This window comes from Leopardus geoffroyi, chromosome D4, assembly GCF_018350155.1.
Source record: "Leopardus geoffroyi isolate Oge1 chromosome D4, O.geoffroyi_Oge1_pat1.0, whole genome shotgun sequence".
NCBI lineage: Eukaryota > Metazoa > Chordata > Mammalia > Carnivora > Felidae > Leopardus > Leopardus geoffroyi.
The window spans coordinates 72,300,366-72,318,192 of NC_059342.1; the positions used below are offsets into that span (position 1 = coordinate 72,300,366).

The window sequence follows — 17,827 nt, forward strand, 5'->3', positions numbered from 1 at the left end:
CAACTCATTTGGATAAATATCAAGGATGCTATTGCTGGATCATATGGTTAGGAGTATGTTTAGTTCTGTAAGTAACTGCCAAACTGTCTTCCAAAGTGACTGTACCACTCATAATTTTAAAAGAATAAATAACAAAAATTTTCTACTTGGTTCTCATCAACCCCTTTGTAAAATAGAAAAATGGCCATATTTTTCACCATAAAAACAATAATGCTCATTACAGGAAATCAACAATATAAAAAGGCAGGTAAAAAAAATCAACACATTTCAAAGATAAATAATTGTCTGGTATTTCTTTCAGTGTTTTTTCTGTGCATAGCCTTTCAAGTGTCACATTTTAAACTTGATTTATCTAGAATCTCACCAAAGATGATGTTTCTTAGACACAACCCAAATTAGGTATCCTGATTGTTGAAAATGTAACTTTAAAAAATGTAACATGGGGGCGCCTGGGTGGCGCAGTCGGTTAAGCGTCCGACTTCAGCCAGGTCACGATCTCGCGATCCGTGAGTTCGAGCCCCGCGTCAGGCTCTGGGCTGATAGCTCAGAGCCTGGAGCCTGTTTCCGATTCTGTGTCTCCCTCTCTCTCTGCCCCTCCCCCGTTCATGCTCTCTCTCTCTTTGTCCCAAAAATAAAATAAAACGTTGAAAAAATAAAAATAAAAATAAAAAATAAAAAAAAAATAAAAAATGTAACATGAACCTTTATATATAGGCATATAGGGCATTATGTAACTGAGAGTATTAACTTACCAAAGATAAATTTTGTTTCTATGAAGTAATTTTATGTATGTACCTGTATTCTCCCAGCTTTCTGCCCTATCTTTTTGGGGACATGGGGCCAGAATTAATAGAATTTTATTTAAGTTTCAGTTTAGAGTCAGCTATAAATATTTTGGTTTGGGTTTGGCTCAAGTCAAAAATGTGTTGTAACTACTTGGTTTGAACCAGATATTTGGAATTATTTTCTTGTTAAGGTTTTATAAACTAAAGTTTCTAGGGTCATTAAATGATAGTTAATTTTGAATTTTGTTTGCCTCTGAAAACACTGCTCCTCAAAACACTGCTCCTCAAAATTTATTAGTGTGAATTCTAATATATACAAATGCTACTAGATTATCTCTGGAGAGAATCAGAAGCCCTGGCCTTCATGAAATTGGTTTTCTAAAAGAGAAGAGTGCCCATTAGATAACCAAAAAAAGTGTTAACTGCTAAAAGTGAGATCAGTGGACAGGTTCTTTGCTAGACTCCTATGCTGCTGTGCTACATGGAAGAAATGCACACTTTTATAGTATCTATAGAATGTTAGGATTATATATTCTAATTTAGGGTTACATATTCATGCATATTCATTTTGGAATATGTGGTCCTAACAGATACTGTAGAATGGTTTGTACAAGACCAACTGAAACTAGGCTCAAGCACAATATTGCTGCTTCTGGCTCTGCACTCAAAGTGTGGGGCCTGCTTGGGATTCTCTCTCCCTCTCCCTCTGCCCCTCCCCTGCTTGCACACGCGCACACGGGCGCACATACACTCTCTCTCTGTAAATAAACTTAAAATTTTTTTCCATTTGTAGTTATTTTGCTAGTAGTGTACCATCCCACTATAATCTTAATTCATCAACCAATAACTCTGAACAATAGAAGTTTCCTTGGTAAGCACTGTTCTTTCTCACCGACTTTACCCCAGTAAAACACAAAGTATAGTAAATGCAGATTGGTTCTCAGTACAGACATTAATTTAAACTCTTCTCTGATTGTAATTTATCACTTAATTGTAGATTAAGGTAGTTCATTTACTCAATATCAGCTATAATAAATAGCAATGATAAAATAACCAACTTCTTTTCAAAATTGAATTCAATTCTGAAATCTCAAGGGAGGTCATGGATTATTTTAAAGGAAATCACTTGAAATAATAAACACTGTCTAAACATAAAACAATCAAGAAACAATATAAACTCATCTAGGCTAAAGAAACAAACAGGAACATTTAATACTAGATTAAAACATCTCCCTGGACAGATTTAAAATGAAGATAAATGCTAAATTGCCTTACAATCCATAGTGCCACTGCTTAACATTTTAGAGCAGTGCTATCCACATGCGTAATTTAAAATTTTCTGGTAACTATATTTTAAAAGTAAAACAACAAAAACAGTAAAATTAATAATTTTTAATTTAACCCAATATATCAAAAAATAGCTTCACGCTGTAATCAATAATTGTAACCAAAATTGGTTAATGAGGTGGTCTTCGACATCGGCGTATGGTTTAGACGCACAGCACGTCTCAATTTCTACCAACCACATTTTAAGCGCTCAATAGCCACATATGGCTACCGTATTGGACAGTAGTCTTAGGGGACTTCCATACTAACTGATTCCTTATATTTGTGAATGTGAGAATTTCTTTTACGTTACATTCTCTACGGTGCTTAGAGATATGTGAGGCATACGATTATTTTGCTCTCCGGTCGGTTGTGATCCAAGACAACACAGCATTAAAAGCATTGAGAAAGAAAGGCAATGGGACACCCGTGCGTCCAGGAGCATGGCCTGGAGGAGGGCCTAAGCCTCTCTGAGCGGTGCCCGGCGGAGAAGCTGCAGATACAGCGTTGGAAACTGGATTTCGAGACAACCCGAGCGGCTGCCTGGAACTCGGTGTCTTTCTCTGGGGCGCCCCCGAACACTGCAGCCGGACAGAGGGCAAGCAGCCTCTGAGCCGGACACACGGTCACGCGCCGCCACCGCCGGGGGAGGCCGGCCCCGGGGCTGCAGGGCTGGCCGCCCGGGGCGCCGCCGCCCGACGCCGAGGGGTAGGCGCGGGCGGAGACAGGAGGCCGGGGAGAGAAGGCGGGCTCGCGTCCAGCAGAAGCCTCGCAGGGGCGCGCTCTCGAAGGTGACGGTGACGCAGCGGGCGCGAGAGCGGCAAGGTGGGCGGGGAGCAGCGGCGCGCACCGCCCCTCGGAGAGGCGGGCGCCACGGTTCCGGAGGGCGGGGGAGAGGCGGGGCGCGCCGGGGAGTCGGATCGCTGGCCGCCGGTTTCGATTAGTGCACGGAGCTGCGGCGGCGGAGCAGGGTGCGGAGCTGTGCGGCCCGGGGTCCCGCGGCGAGGCGGCGGGGCGTTGGCATCTGGGGCGCAGGCGCTCAAGGACCGGCCGGCGCCTGTGAGGGTGTGGAGAGGCGAGCCGGAGCGCGGGGCCACTGCCGCTCTGACCACGGAGCCCGGCCACCGCAGCGCCCGCAGCCGCGAGCGCGCCCAGGGCAGCGCGCGAACGAGTGCGCGCGGGCGGGGCGCGCAGGCCCTGCCCGCCCCTTCCGTCCCCACCCCCCTCCGCCCCTTCCTCTCCCCACCTTCCTCTCCCCTCCAGCGCCCCCGCGCCGGGCGCCCACCCTGTCCTCCGGCGGGAGCGCGGTCCGCGGCGGCGGCCGGAGCGGGCCGGGCCGGGCCGGGGGATGGCGCTGCTGGACCTGGCCCTGGAGGGAATGGCCGTCTTCGGGTTCGTCCTCTTCTTGGTGCTGTGGCTGATGCATTTCATGGCCATCATCTACACGTGAGTGAGGGGCAGCAGGAGAAGCCCTTGGCGCGGGGGTCAGGGCCTCCGGGTGGGAGAGTGGGAGGCATTGCGCTTTGGAGAGGATTGGGCTCGGGTGGGAGTGGAGAAAGCTAATTCTCAGACTGTTACTCCATTCCCTCTCACCTTGGACCAGCTGGGGCGGGGGTCCTTGAGGGGGGAAAGTGGTGAGTGAGGGGGTTTGCTGGGCTGCGGGCGACTGCACGGCCTGGGGAAAGGAGACTATGATCTTTCTATGTGTCGACGGAACGTTGCTTGCTTGGTTTCATTGTGTTGGGGCTTCGTTTGATTTTTCATCTGGGCCAAATATAGTGTGTTGTTGTGCTGTAGTTGTTTTTTTCGACCTGGACGACATTTCTGTTATGATGATGATCATTTTCACTCTTCTGGGAGCTGTACACAGCTACCCGGAGACCTCCCTGTGGATTTTTCTTCTTCCTGGATGCCTTTAGATAGGTGTGGAGCACCTGTCCACCTTGAAAAATATCCACCAAACCTCCGGGCTGACGTTACAGCCTAGAGTCATGTCAGCTTGTGTATTTCATTGTAGTTTTCTTTCCTTTTTTCCATTTCCTTACATATAGTCTTATTTAAATTTGTCTCCCCCCTCCCGACCTTTTTCATTATTAATTTAACAACTACATCTTGAGTCCTTACTAGATGCCATTCACTGGGGACACAGTGGTGAGCAGGACAACATTCCTGTCCTCATAGAGCTTACATTCTGGAAAGGAGAGGCAGATAATAATTCAAATAGGGTTATTTCACATAGTGATAAAGTCTGAATGATATAAAATAGGGTAGTGGGATGAATAATGATAGAATAATGAGTAATGAATAATGATAGAATAATAATAAATATTCACTTGTTTAAATGTCTTTAAAATGAAATCTGCCTTCCTAAAGAAAGGAAAGAATTACAGAGAGCACATTGCTGATACAGATTCACTGGCATTTTAGCCTGAAGAAAACATGATTATACATAGTAATCTTTATCACCAACTAGAAGAGGGCGTGTGTCAATAGAGGAGATGGGAAGACTTTTTTCTTTAATGTTTATTTATTTATTTTTGAGAGAGCACAAGCGGGGGAGGGGCAGAGAGAGAGAGAGAGAGAGAATCCCAATCAGGTTCTGGACTGTCAGTGCAGAGCTGGATGCAGGGCTCTATCCCGAGAGCTGTGAGATCATGACCTGAGCTGAAATCAAGAGTCAGATCCTTAACCTACTGAGCCACCCTGAGATGGGAGGACTTTTAAGAAATTTGTTACTCACCACCCCCCCCCCCCCCCCAACCCCGCTTTTTACTCTAGAAAAAAATGTGCTTTTCCTTTTGGAAATTTTGCATTTTATCAGGATAGGGTGGCATTTCCTGGTACTGGAAAAAGGTGGTACATTGTAGAAAACATACTCCAAAGATATTTATTTGGAGGTGAAAAAAACATGCCACTTGGATACTGCTGATCTCAGTTTTTGTAGCTTGTAGCTGATGTCACTGAACACTTTCTGGAGTTCATTTTAAATATATATGAGTTCTTAAAAAGCAATGTTGTTACTATTTTCCAATCATAAGAATTTTAAAAATGCTAACTATGTAAGAAATTTAGACAGTACAGAGAGGAATAAAGAAAAGTTACACACACCAGAACTTCACCTTGTCAGCCTTTTGTGGCTGTCCTTCCAATTGTGTGTGTGTGTGTGTGTGTGTGTGTGTGTGTGTGTGTGTGTGTGTAGAGAGAAAGAAAGAAGGAAGGGGGTGGGGATTGACATTATAATTATTGTTCTGTAGCCTGCTTTTAAAATTTATTTAGTAAAATGCTTTCTGGGAGCTCCTTTTTTACAAGGCACTTTTCTAGGTGCTGGAAATAAGGTTGAAGAACAAGACATCCAGGCTTTGCCCAACCTGCTCACATGGGGTTTCCATGTAAAATGTCATGACCACTTTTTTCCTATTTTAATAAATATCATCTCTGCATCCTTTTAAATAGATTTATGGCATTTTCGTTTATGAGGTACTAATATGTATTCATTGATGGGCATTTAGGTTTCCGATTATCAACATTACAAACAACCCTGTGATGAATTCATATGTGAACATCTTTGAGAGGATTTCCTTAGTTTAGGTTCCTGAAAGGAATTATTGGGCCAGGAGCACATTTTAAACTTTGCTACATACTGCCCTATAGGAAGGTTGTATCTATTCGGAGTCCTGGTAACATTGTATTTTGGTCCTCATTTCCCCCTTGCATTTTATCGTGCTCCTCACTGTTTTCTGTTTTTTATTTTCATTCCTTTAATTACTAGTTGTATTGAACATTTTTCATATATTGATATGCTAGTTACATTTAGTTGTAAATTACATACTCATAATCCTTTGTGCTGCAGTCTATTGCTGTATTAATCTTTTTGATACGAAGATTGTTTTTCTGTGATAGGTTGCATTTTTTTCCCCCAGCTTTTTTTTTTTTTTTTTTTTTCTTTTTTTTGTCTTTCAACTTTGTACATACGTTTAACGTGGAGGAAAGTATGTGCACCTGTGTTTTGGATTGTCAAGGCCTTTTTTTTCTTTTTTTAATGTTTCTGACTCGTGTAATTTTATAGCTATTCCTCCAATTATTATATGGTTAATGTCTGTTTTCTTTTAGTAATTTGAATTCTTTCCTTTTTTTTTTTTTTTTTTTTTACATTTTATCATGTAATGTACTCATTATTTTACTTTGTGATGTGATGAGATCTAGAGACTTAATTTTAGGTTCACCTAAATATTTAGCCACTTGTCCCAAAATCACTAATTGAATTATTATTTGATTATACCACAGTTTTGAAATACTATCTTTATTATAGACTAAAATTCTTCTGTATTCTTGCATGTTTCAAGATTCCCAGTGCTGTTTCATCGATCTGTTCTTGTACTAGTATCTGCTATTTTTTTAAGATTTTTTTAATTTTTATTTTTAAGTAATCTCTACACCCAGTGTGGGGCTCGAACTCACAGCCCCAAGATCGAGAGTGAAGTGCTCCACTCGCTGAGCCAGCCAGGCACCCCTCTACTGTTTTAATTAATGAAGTTTTATTACCTCATTACTGGTGAGGAAAGCCCCTTATTCTTTTGCAAACTTTATTGGATTTTATGCATTTTTACTTAAAGATATACTTTAAGATTTTTTCCCAAGCCCTAAGTAACCTTGTTTTTCAATTGGAATGATTAAAATATTATTTTTAATTGGAAGTATTAAATTTGCAGCTCAATTTGGAGAAAATTGACTTCTTTCAAGAAAGGAGTATGATATATCCCCTTCCCTCTATAATATATACATAATGATAAAATCACACTTTTTTAATTAAAACAAACATGAGAAATGTAGCTTAATGTTCCAAGTAACCCATGGTGTTAGACTTGAGACAACTCTACAATTGTCGTAAGTTATTTATTTTGTGCTTAATGATACACAGTAAAGTTTTCTTTAAATACTTTCAGTTAGTGCATTTAGCTTCATTAAAATACCATAGAGAGGCTTTGTATTTATTTTCTCATGCCCTACATAGTTACCTTTGTGACTTCCAGTAATAGGATCCTGAAAATAGAATGAAAAAAATGCAATTAGTTTATAACATTATAATGAATAGTTCATTCATTAAAGGAATCTTAAGAATACCTTTTTGAAATGAGTAACTCAACATAGAGCAAATAGTCCACAGCTTAATTTCTTTTTTTTAAACAGTTCTTTTTTTTTTTTAGTTTATTTATTAATTTTGAGAGAGAGAGAGAATCCCGAGCAGGCTCCATGCTGTCAGAGCAGAGCCAGAAGTGGGGCTCAAATTCACAAACTGAGATCATCATCTGAGTCAAAATCCAGAATCTTAATCCAGATGCTTAACCGACTGAGCCACCCAGGCAACAGCTTAATTTCTGTATAAATTAAATCTTACCTTCCCCCCCCCCCCGTTTTTTTTTTTTTGCTAAGTTCTTTCTTCTGGTGCCACCTTCAGAATTACTTACTGATTTGATTTGATCCCTTTCTTATTGTCATAAGGATACTTCCTGGTTTGAATTGTTTTCAAGCAGACCACTAAGGTTTGTTCCTCTACCCCTTTTTCTACTGTACTTAGTAAAATTGCAAACTTAATATCAACATTTTGACAAGGAAAGCTAAAGAACACTGGCAACAATATTTTGGTTAAGATGTGCTAATATTCTGTATTTTATTGAATAATATGTTTTCTGAATGCATGTTCTGTGTCCTCTAGAATCCTTTTTGAAACAAGGTAAAGTATACATATTAAAATAAGCAGATATTGAGACTCTTCTAAAATGTGTGTGCTCATTGGGGTGCCTGGGTGGCTCAGTCGGTTGTGCGTCCGACTTCAGCTCAGGTCATGATCCCATGGTTCGTGGGTTCGAGCCCTGCATTGAGCTCTGTGCTGACAGCTCAAAGCCTGGAACCTGCTTCTGATTCGGTGTCTCCCTCTCTCTCTGCCCCTGCCCTGCTCTCACTCTGCCTCTCTCTGTCTCTCAAAAATAAATAAATGTAAAAAAAAAATTTATAAAATTTGTGTGCTAGCAACTGATGGAAATGGATCCTATTTCAAAAACTTATATGGCTCTGGTTGTCACATTAAAGAGATTAATCGTGGACACCTAATTGTCAAAAACATTTAAGTCATACAGATACTATAGGAAAATGGCTGAGAAAAGCTATAAAACTTTTAAAAAACCAACTGTTTCTTTTTTTAAATCAAATACAATGTGCAATGGTATCTAGTTAATTTAGATTCAGTGTTCTATTGAATTGTGTCTTCTTAGAGACAGAGCCAAGTATTAAAAAAAAATGGAGCTCAGGCTGGCTTAGTCCGTAGAGCCTGTGATTCTTGATGTGAGGGCCATGAGTTCAAACCCCACATTGGGTGTAAGATTACTAAAAAAAAGGGTAAATAAACAACAAAAAAAAAATAGAGATCAGTGTGATTAATACAGTGAACAATTCTTGCTCAGATTATTTGTTAAGATTTCACAGATGTCTTACAATTCTTATAAGCCTGCAATTTAACATAATTGAGATAATTTGTAAACTAGAGAGCCATTCTTTTTAATATTTCAAAATGATCTCTGTTCACTGGTATCTCTATCAGTATACTACTGCTTTGCTCTTCTCCAATTTTAATATTGAACTGATACTTAGTCATTTTATGATATATTCTAGATGGCACACGTTTCCGGGATTACTGCCTATAATGCTCAAGATAAAATTCAGATTAGAGCACTGAAATTCAGGGCTCTTATTCCCCAGACTTTTTTTTTCCCTAAGTGATCTTTATGAGTTTTCCTTTTTTGAGATCTAATGTGGTTTGATAGCTTGGGGGCTGCGGTGAAATCCTTTAAAAAGCCTGGAAGCAGCCATTTTCTTCTCTTTTTAGCCCTTTGGAGCCATATTGCTGGATGATAAGGGTATCTGAGCAAGGCACCTTGCCTTTTTTCCTCTATCTCCCTTCTTTTTCTCTTCTCTCCCCCCGCACTCCCATTTTCCCTCTGCTTGGATTATCTTTTTTTTTTTTTTTTTGTCCTGTGTATGTAATGTCCTAATGATTAGTGCTAGGCTTTATCGTTTAATTGACTGGAGGTGCCAGGCTAGTGTAGAAATACCCCTTGTATCTGTAAATATTAACTGCCCTCTAGTAAAGCAGAGGTCTTTTCCCTGGAGGTTTCCTTCCAGTTCATTCTACTTTTTTCTAACCTATTTAGCACAACAACTTCTATACCTGCTGCGTAGTTTTTGAATGGAATTTAAATACTCATTGTATCAGGATGTCTGTGGTAAACCACCTGTCAGAAACGAATTGTTTTTAATGTAAATTTTAGCACTTTAAATGTTATTTTTAGATAGTGTGGCCTTTGCCTTAAATTCATTAATACATTGGCGTTCTGAGCCTTAGTGGAATGTGAATTGAGACCTTCTTGCTTGGGTTCAATTCTGAGATACACTTGGAATTTGGCCACATGTTGATCAGGTAGGGTCATTGCTGCCAGGACCACTTTGGGTGAACGAATGAGGCAGTAGAGCCCCTTTAACCTGAGCCTGAGAAGATACCAAATTGGACTATAGTGTGATAGCTTTAAAAAGCAAAATGCCCATTGTAATTCAGTGTTAATATTCAGTGATGGTTCTGTTGATTCATCAACCCTTCCTCTTCCTATATGATTAGTGCCGTTACCCCTTATCTCTATTCTAGATTATTGTAACTATCTCTACTCATTGGTATCGCTTCCAACAGCCTTGCTCCCTTTTTACTTTACTTTTCTTACTGTTGCCTTATCCTACTGGAGCACTAATCTTAGATCATGTGCTTAAAATTTTACTATGATTCCCTATTGCCTTCACGTTAAAATTCAGGCTCTTTAACAAGACATGCATAGTTCTTTAGGAGCTGAGCCCTGTACTTGTTTCTTCAGCAACATTGAATTACTGACATTCCCCTGATTATGCAATGTGTTTTCTTTAGAATTCTCCTTCCTTATGTTCCTTTTTTTCCCCTCCTTTTTTGTTTAACTTCTACTCATTCAAGTCTATTTAGACTTTAGCTTTTTACTGGGTTAGGCGCCCCCCTTCTATCCTTCTTTAGTACCTAGATTTTACCCATCTGAATTGTAAATGTGTGTTCAGTTGTCTCTTTTCCCAATTAGATTGTAAGCTTTTGAGGGTAGGGATAGTATCTTATTTACTGTCCCATCTCCAGTGTGTACTAGACACTCAATTATTGCTGGTTGAATGAATGATCTTTGAATTTTTTCCAGTAGTGATGGTGGATTTACATTCATTAGTTCAGTATCATTTGGCCATTGTGATCTGAGGTAGATGGTCAGATTTGGGGATGCTTTCAGTGGCCATGGACTCTGATGAAATTTATTGGACCAAACGGAATCTTTATTTCACTATTTCTAATTAATTGCAGATTAAAATAGAAACAAGACTCCATTAATAACATGTTTACTTACAGATCTGAATCTCCTCCCCAAGGTTTTCCTATGGGAATGCCTGTCTTGTCATAAATAATCTTTACCCTTAGATCTGACCTTCAGGGGATGCCGAACCCAGTGCTTTCCTGAGTTGGTTGACATGCAGATCGTTAAGTGTCCCCCACTTTTCCTCCATCCACAGAATTTTATTTTATAAACAGAACAGTTTAATTTAAACATCACATTCTGCTTTAGGGAATTTTCTAGAAGACCATTGAGACAGTTTTGATTTGAAAACAGCTTGAGTGGATGCTATATTTGAGGGTCTCCTGTGTTTTTGAGCACTGTGTGCTGGGCTTATAGTCTGTTGGGTGCCTGTCTTACTTAGTTGTTATTAGCAAAATACCATGCCCTGTCCATCTCCCATACACTAGGGCTAACTTGTCATCAAAGGATTAGTGAGTTGGGGTTTTTTGGGGGGAGGGAATGGTAAAATTAATAAAGATCTTATTTGTTTTCAATGGTAATGGAATTTTTCATATTCTCTAGTATGTAATTAAAGTCTACTGTCCAGTGGAAATAGTTTGTATTTTCCCATAAATCTAACTCACTATTGGTTATTTTCTGTCCTCTGGGGAATCTTCTGTCTACAGAGTTCAGGTTGCACCAGAAGGTGTGCTTTGTGTTGCTGAAGAAGCCCATTTTGATGCAGTGCAATTTTTTAAAAGATAAGTGCTATCTAGAAGTAACATTAGTCATGACACCTAGTGATCATAAACACACAGTAACAGCCTTCCAGGGCACAGGCAGAAGTAACAACAACAGAAGCCTTTAATCATTGGAAATTGCAGGCATGGACTATGTGAAGTAGGGGACCTGCTGATATAGCAGTCAGCCTAATTTTACATGAAATTTTAACAGGCTTGGTGGCATGGAACAGAGGAGATGAATTCCGAGAGTCAGATAAATCGGTTCAACCGAGCCACCCCGCAGAACTATTAAAAAAAGCGCTGTTGGGGGCGCCTGGGTGGCTCAGTTGGTTGAGCGTCCGACTTTGGCTCAGGTCATGATCTCACAGCTCGTGAGTTCGAGCCCCGCGACGGGCTCTGTGCTGACAGCTCAGAGCCTGGAGCCTGCTTCGGATTCTGTGTCTCCCCATCTCTCTGCCCCTCCCCTGCTCATGCTCTGTCTCTGTCTCAAAAATAAATAAAAACATTAAAAAAAAAAAAAAAAAAGCGCTGTTGGGGTGGGGGTGGGGGGCTGTTAAGCAAGGTGAACTTTGCCCTCGAGGAATCCTTACTCCCTTCGAAGCCTTGTGTGAGATTCTTGCTTCACTTCTGGGAGGTGTAGTTCTCTGCATTAAGGTTGCTGCATTAAGGTTGCTGAAGGGGAAGAGCAGAGCCTGCCCTCTCTCCAGGGAGTGTCCCTTCATACCAGGCTTCCCTCCTGCTCAAAATGCAATCAGAATATGAAACTGTAAAATTAGCCATTTAAAGTGGTACACACTAGGGGCGCCTGGGTGGCTCAACTCTTGACCTCGGCTCAGGTCATGATCTTGCAATTCGCAGTTTGTGAGATTGAGCCCCGCCTTGGGTTCTGTGCCGACAGTGCGGAGCCTGCTTGGGATTCTCCTTCTCCCCCTGCCCCAAATAAACAAACATTTTTTTTTTTTTTTTTTTTTCAACGTTTATTCATTTTTGAGACAGAGAGAGACAGAGCATGAACGGGGGAGGGGCAGAGAGAGAGGGAGACACAGAATCGGCCTGACGCGGGGCTTGACCTCCTGGACCGCGAGATCGTGACCTGGCTGAAGTTGGACGCTCAACCGACTGCGCCACCCAGGCGCCCCAAAACAAACATTTTTTTAAGTGGTACGCACTATTAAATTAAAAAATTTATGAGAAAGGGAAAGCAGGGAGGGGAATTAAAAGATTAGAAGGCTCGGGGTGCCTGGGTGGCTCAGTTGGTTAAGCAGCCAACTTCGGCTCAAGTCATGATCTCACAGTCCGTGAGTTCGAGCCCCGAGTCGGGCTCTGTGCTGCCAGCTCAGAGCCTGGAGCCTGTTTCAGATTCTGTGTCTCCCTCTCTGTGACCCTCTCCCGTTCATGCTCTGTCTCTCTCTGTCTCAAAAATAAATAAACATTAAAAAAAAAAAAAAAAAAGATTAGAAGGCTCAAACGATAAGCCAAAATGGCAAAAAAGAGTAACAGTTTTAGAGATGAGCTGTTAGGAAACACAAATCATCCAAGATAAAATAAGGCCATCCCATCAGCTTAGAGGTTGAAAACCCTTCTGCAGAGCGGCAGTTAGGATTCATCGAGGTAAAGCTGCTATAAAGTCCACCAGAAACCCTGAATATTTCTTACAGTCACTTGGAGGTCTTTGAAGTGTTCTGTGAATAGATGTCCCTCTAGCTCACAATGGAGGGCAGGACCTGAAGGCCTCTCTCTCTTTTGACTGTGATTCACCCCTCACGACTTTTTGGACTTGACTTACTCTGAGGAAGCAGCCCAGCCCGTGTACCCATACTCCTGTCCCCTGTGTTCTGTCCCCTGTCCCGCTGCTGGCAGGTACAGCCCTGCAGCAGCTGGCCATGAGCACCTCCTCCTCCCTGCCCTTGAGAGTGACGTGCCTTAATTACATGAATGCGACTTTTGTGACAGAGGGTGACTCCAGCTCCTGACTGAACATTTAATTTAGAAATAATTCCTCGGGAAAATGACACATTGAAGTTTTCCCGTGCTTTCTGTCTCCCCAAAATGGCTCAGTCACGTTCCAGGATGATTTTATTCTTTAAACATGAAACCAGTCAAAACCATTGACCGGACATAGAGGAGGTCCATTCCCTTTTGTAACCCAGTGTGTTCCTGAAAATGTAATAAAATCAAATTTCTGAAACTCAGATGGACATATATATTAGGAGGGGTGGTTCTGTTTCCATAAAGAACTAAGATTATTATTAAAATCCCAAATTATGGCTCTGCTGGAGCCCGATGCCTGGGACATGCTGCCACTGATTGAGGGCTTTCCAGGTGTTCAGGGCCTCCCTCTGGCCTGGACTTGGAGTGCTTAGAAGGCTGCCTTGCAGTGTTTGCTCTGGGGACTGCGCCGGGCGTGGTGATTTAATAGTCTACAGAACAGTCTCTTCTGGACTCCCTCAAAATGTCTCCATTCTAGGAGGCAGTGTGCTTGGATTACATAGTCACTGGGGGTTCCTTTGCTCATGGTGTCTGGCCTTCCCCGCTCCACTCTGAGCGTGGCCAGCTCTCCCTCTAGCAGAGAGAGCCAAGTGAAGGGTTCTGTGGCAGCAGAATCCCACATTTTGAGTCAGGCTCTGAGGGTAGAGGAATTCAGAGTAGCCAGGACTGATGCAGCGCCTCTGACCCACTGAGAACCCATCTAATGGTTTAAAGGAAGAGATCAGGCCACTTCAGGGGATAATTGCTGTTAATGTTCCTTAGTTGCATTGCCTTTACACTTTTGGATGATCTCCGCAGAACTTCAGATTTGTTCCTAAATATTGGGTGTAATTTTAACTTGGGATATAATTTTAGCCTAAGAACTGCATATCATTTAAACTTTGTATTAAATGTGTTTTATGCCATGTTTTGACTGTCTCTTTTAACTGTGATTTGGGAATTTTGATGATCCCTTTTTCCCCCTTTAATCTTTCTTAATACACCAGAGTTGTTTTATGTTTTAAAAAAGCGCCTTATAGGGGTGCCTGGCTGGCACTCTCGGTCGGTGGAGTGTGCGAATCTTTGATCTTGGGGTTGTGAGTTCGAGCCCCACATTGGGTGTAGAGACTAGTTAAAAATAAAAGCCTTTAAAAAATAAAAAAAATTTTTAAGCCCAACGTAATAGCTTAATATTTAAGTACCTATCAAAGAATCTTTAAATATGTGAATTTCCAGTTCTTCCATTCTGGTGTATAAGCCTCATCAATGTTTGTCATCTCTAAATCTCCTACTAGAACTATGGTAATTCAGAGAAGTTACATTTGGTGGAAAACGTCCTTAAAATTAGCAGCTTTAAAAAATGATCAATATTAGCTATCATTGAATGTTTACTTGTGGCTTAATTGCCTCTGTTTCTTACAACTACTTTGAGGTACGTACTAATTAATTATACACACTTTAAAAAAATTTGAGATAAAGAAGTGATTTACCCAAGGATTACTCAGCTAATTATCTGTGAAGCTGGTATAGAAATCCAGGAGAACCTCCTCCACCCCAGGCTCTTAAACCAGTATGCTGTCTGTACGGCTGTGGATAACCTAAAAATAACCCCGGAAGTAATCTGCAAGGATAGAGTGTTAGTATGGGAATTTCTTCAGTTGCTGTGAATCTTGCTTCTGATAACTGGCAACATTGAGACTCGTGTGGAGAGAGCCCCTACTGCTTTCCTGCAGCTCTTCCCCATTCTCACACTGTTTGAGCTGCTTCGTGGGCTACTTGTTTTCAGCCCATCCTGTAACTAGCTGCTGATCTTCCTGATTTTCCTGAGCTTTCTTCTCTCCTTACAGGAAATCTAGTCTTCCTAGGTCCATGGTTCTCAGCTTTGACTGCACTTGGGAGTCACCAGGGGAGGCCTAAAAAAAAAAAAAAAAAAAAAAAAAAAAAAAAAAAAAAAAAAAAAAATTACAGTCAGTTAAGCCTCTCACTCTAAATTTCGGTTCAGGTCATGATCTCACGGCTCATGGGATCAAGCCCTGCCTTGGGCTCTGTGCTGACAGTGTAGAGCCAGCTTGGGACTCCTTCTCTCTCTCTCTCTCTCTCTCTCTCTCTCTCTCTCTCTCTGTCAAAAATAAATAAATAAACTTTTTTTTTTAAGTACTGCTTGCCTAGGTCTCAGCCCTAGACATTCTGATCTGACTGGTCTGGGCATCAGGATTTTTTTTAACTCCCCAGGTGATTTTCATGTGCAGTTAAGGTTGAGAACAGGTGCCCTAGGCTGTTCATCCACAGTTGTGGCCCTCACCTGTTACCTCTTGGTTTCATTGAATCCTCCATGTAGCCAGAACTCAAGTTCATCACTTCATCATCTTGCCCCTTGCCTTCCCTCCTATCAGTCTGCCTTGTTATCCTGAACCCATCTCATAATTTATAGCTTCTCAACTTTCAAAATCCTGCAGAGGGTAATCTCACAGCCATGTGGGTTAGTACTACTACACATTCATGGTCTCAGATCTCAGCTAAGCCTTCAGTGCTCTCTGGCACTGCCTTGTTTCTTTATTTAGCCTAGGTCACCCATTACTGGCGGAATCTCTTCTAAATCTTCACTATCCTGCCTTCCGTCTTGTCAGCTTTTCTTCACTCCTGCTCCACACTGTGGAGCCTGTCGTGCTATGCCATTTTCTCTGTCTTTACCTTTGACTAGCTCTTCCCCTCACTCTGTATACTCAAGTATTTGAAAATATTTTCCCCCAAATTAAACTGAAAAACCTTTTTCCATCTAGTTACTCTTGCCCTTTTACTCACTGTCAGGTTTCATGAGAAATTAGTGTTTATTCCCTGTTACCACATTGCACTTTTCATTCTTTTGCATCCATTCCTTTGCTTCATTCCTTTGCTTCCTTTTCATTCCATGCTCCCCTCTCCCCATGCACAGTGCTCCAGAGGCAGCAGATCCACACAGTGAGGTGGACATTTCAGTTCTTGCCTACACCTCTCAGCTGCATTCAATGTTGCTCTTCCTTGAACCCTTTCAGAAAGAAAACAGCCAAATAAAGCCGTCTTTAATAAATCCTTTCTTCCTGCCTTTCTGCGTCTTGGCTTACTCCCTCCTGGTCTCCTGCATGTATTATTGGCTCTATGCCAGTTACATTGATTTGTGGCCACCTGCTAATGGCATGCTTTACCCGGGAGAGCTTATGTAGTCAACAAACTCTGGATGGCTCCGTATTTCTCTCTCTAGACTAACCTGACCTTCTGAGCTCTGTATATATATTTCTTTATTCTTATCTAGTCAATGTTTTTTAAACTTGAGAACATACTGTTGTTTATCCTTATTTTGCCGGAGCCTGGAGAATTTATAGTCTACAGCAGTGTGGTTCACTGCTGGCCTGCATCAGAATCATTTGGATGCTTATAAAAATACAGATTCTTAGGCTCTGCAACCAGTCCATTAAGTTGTGATTTTCGCCTGTGGGCATTATGTATACAAATATTGAGAAACACTGGTCTCCTGGTCTGGAAATTGTATCAAAGCAGTAGCTGGAGCAGTTGGAGGGCTTAGCTTCTTTGTTTTCCGTGTTGCAGGAGTCACTAAGCTTCTTTACCTGATGTCTAGTATGTTAAAAACCATTGTTTCCTATATTTTGTCTGATTTTTTTATGCTTATTTATTTATTTTGAGAGAAAAAGTAGGGGAGGGACAGAGAGAGAGACCGAGAGAAGGGAAGGAGGGAGCGAATTCCAAGCAGGCTCCATGCTCAGTGCAGAGCCCAACATAGGACTTATCTCATGACTGTGAGATCTTGAACTGAGCCAAAATTAAGAGTCGGAGGCTTAACCGACTGAGCCACCCAGGCACCCTGATTTTGTCTGATTTTTAAAAAGTTGTTTCAGGTGGGCAAGCAAACTGGGTCCCTGTTTCTTCATCTTGCCCAAAAGTTTAAGTGTGGGGGGTGGGGTGGGGTTTAGGTCAAGTTTTTTGATACTTTTGTAAGGACAGAGACAAGGCTGTATTAGCCCCAAATTGGAAATAACCCAAATGCCCATCAACGGAAAGTAGCTAAATAAAGTGTGGTATGTTAATATAAGGAATACATGCTGTAATGAAAATGCATGAACTATAACTAAATGTAACAACAAGGATGAATCTCACAAACATATGAAGTCAAAGAGGCCAGACACAAATGAGTACATCCTATGGGATTCCATTTAGATAACATTTTAATACTGGCAAAATTAGCCTATGGTGTTGGAAGTGAGGACAGTGGTTACCCTTGAGGGGGAAGGTAGTTAGTAGATGGGGACATGCAAAGCCTTCTGGGGTTCTGGTAATCCTGTTTCCTGATCTGGGTACTGGTTACATGGGTGTTTTGCTCTGAGAAAATTCATTGAGCTGTATACTTATTGATATGTGACTTCACTGTATGTGTGTCATGCATCAATAAAAAGTACTCTCCTCCACCCTCTAAAAGAAGGACAAGGTCGCAAACAAAATGCATGATGGGAAGGTAGAACTGGATTCCCAGTGTAGAACCTGAAAGTGAGAAAGAACTGTGCAAAGGATCCTGACAGAGGGCAGGTCACCTGCTCCAGGCCACAGGTGGAAATGCATACCCGTGGTCGAT

The 17,827-nt window shown here is 41.5% G+C and overlaps 1 protein-coding gene across 1 annotated transcript in view; it reads left to right on the plus strand.

The window, feature by feature from the left end:
- Nucleotides 1–3,017: 3,017 nt before the first annotated feature.
- The window catches only part of UGCG (UDP-glucose ceramide glucosyltransferase), a 38,469-nt gene continuing 23,659 nt past the window's right edge, over nucleotides 3,018–17,827 (plus strand). The window contains exon 1 of the mRNA XM_045469277.1: nucleotides 3,018–3,557. Coding sequence (XP_045325233.1) covers nucleotides 3,460–3,557 — 98 coding nt within the window. The 5' untranslated portion in view covers nucleotides 3,018–3,459. The remainder of the gene's footprint in view (nucleotides 3,558–17,827) is intronic.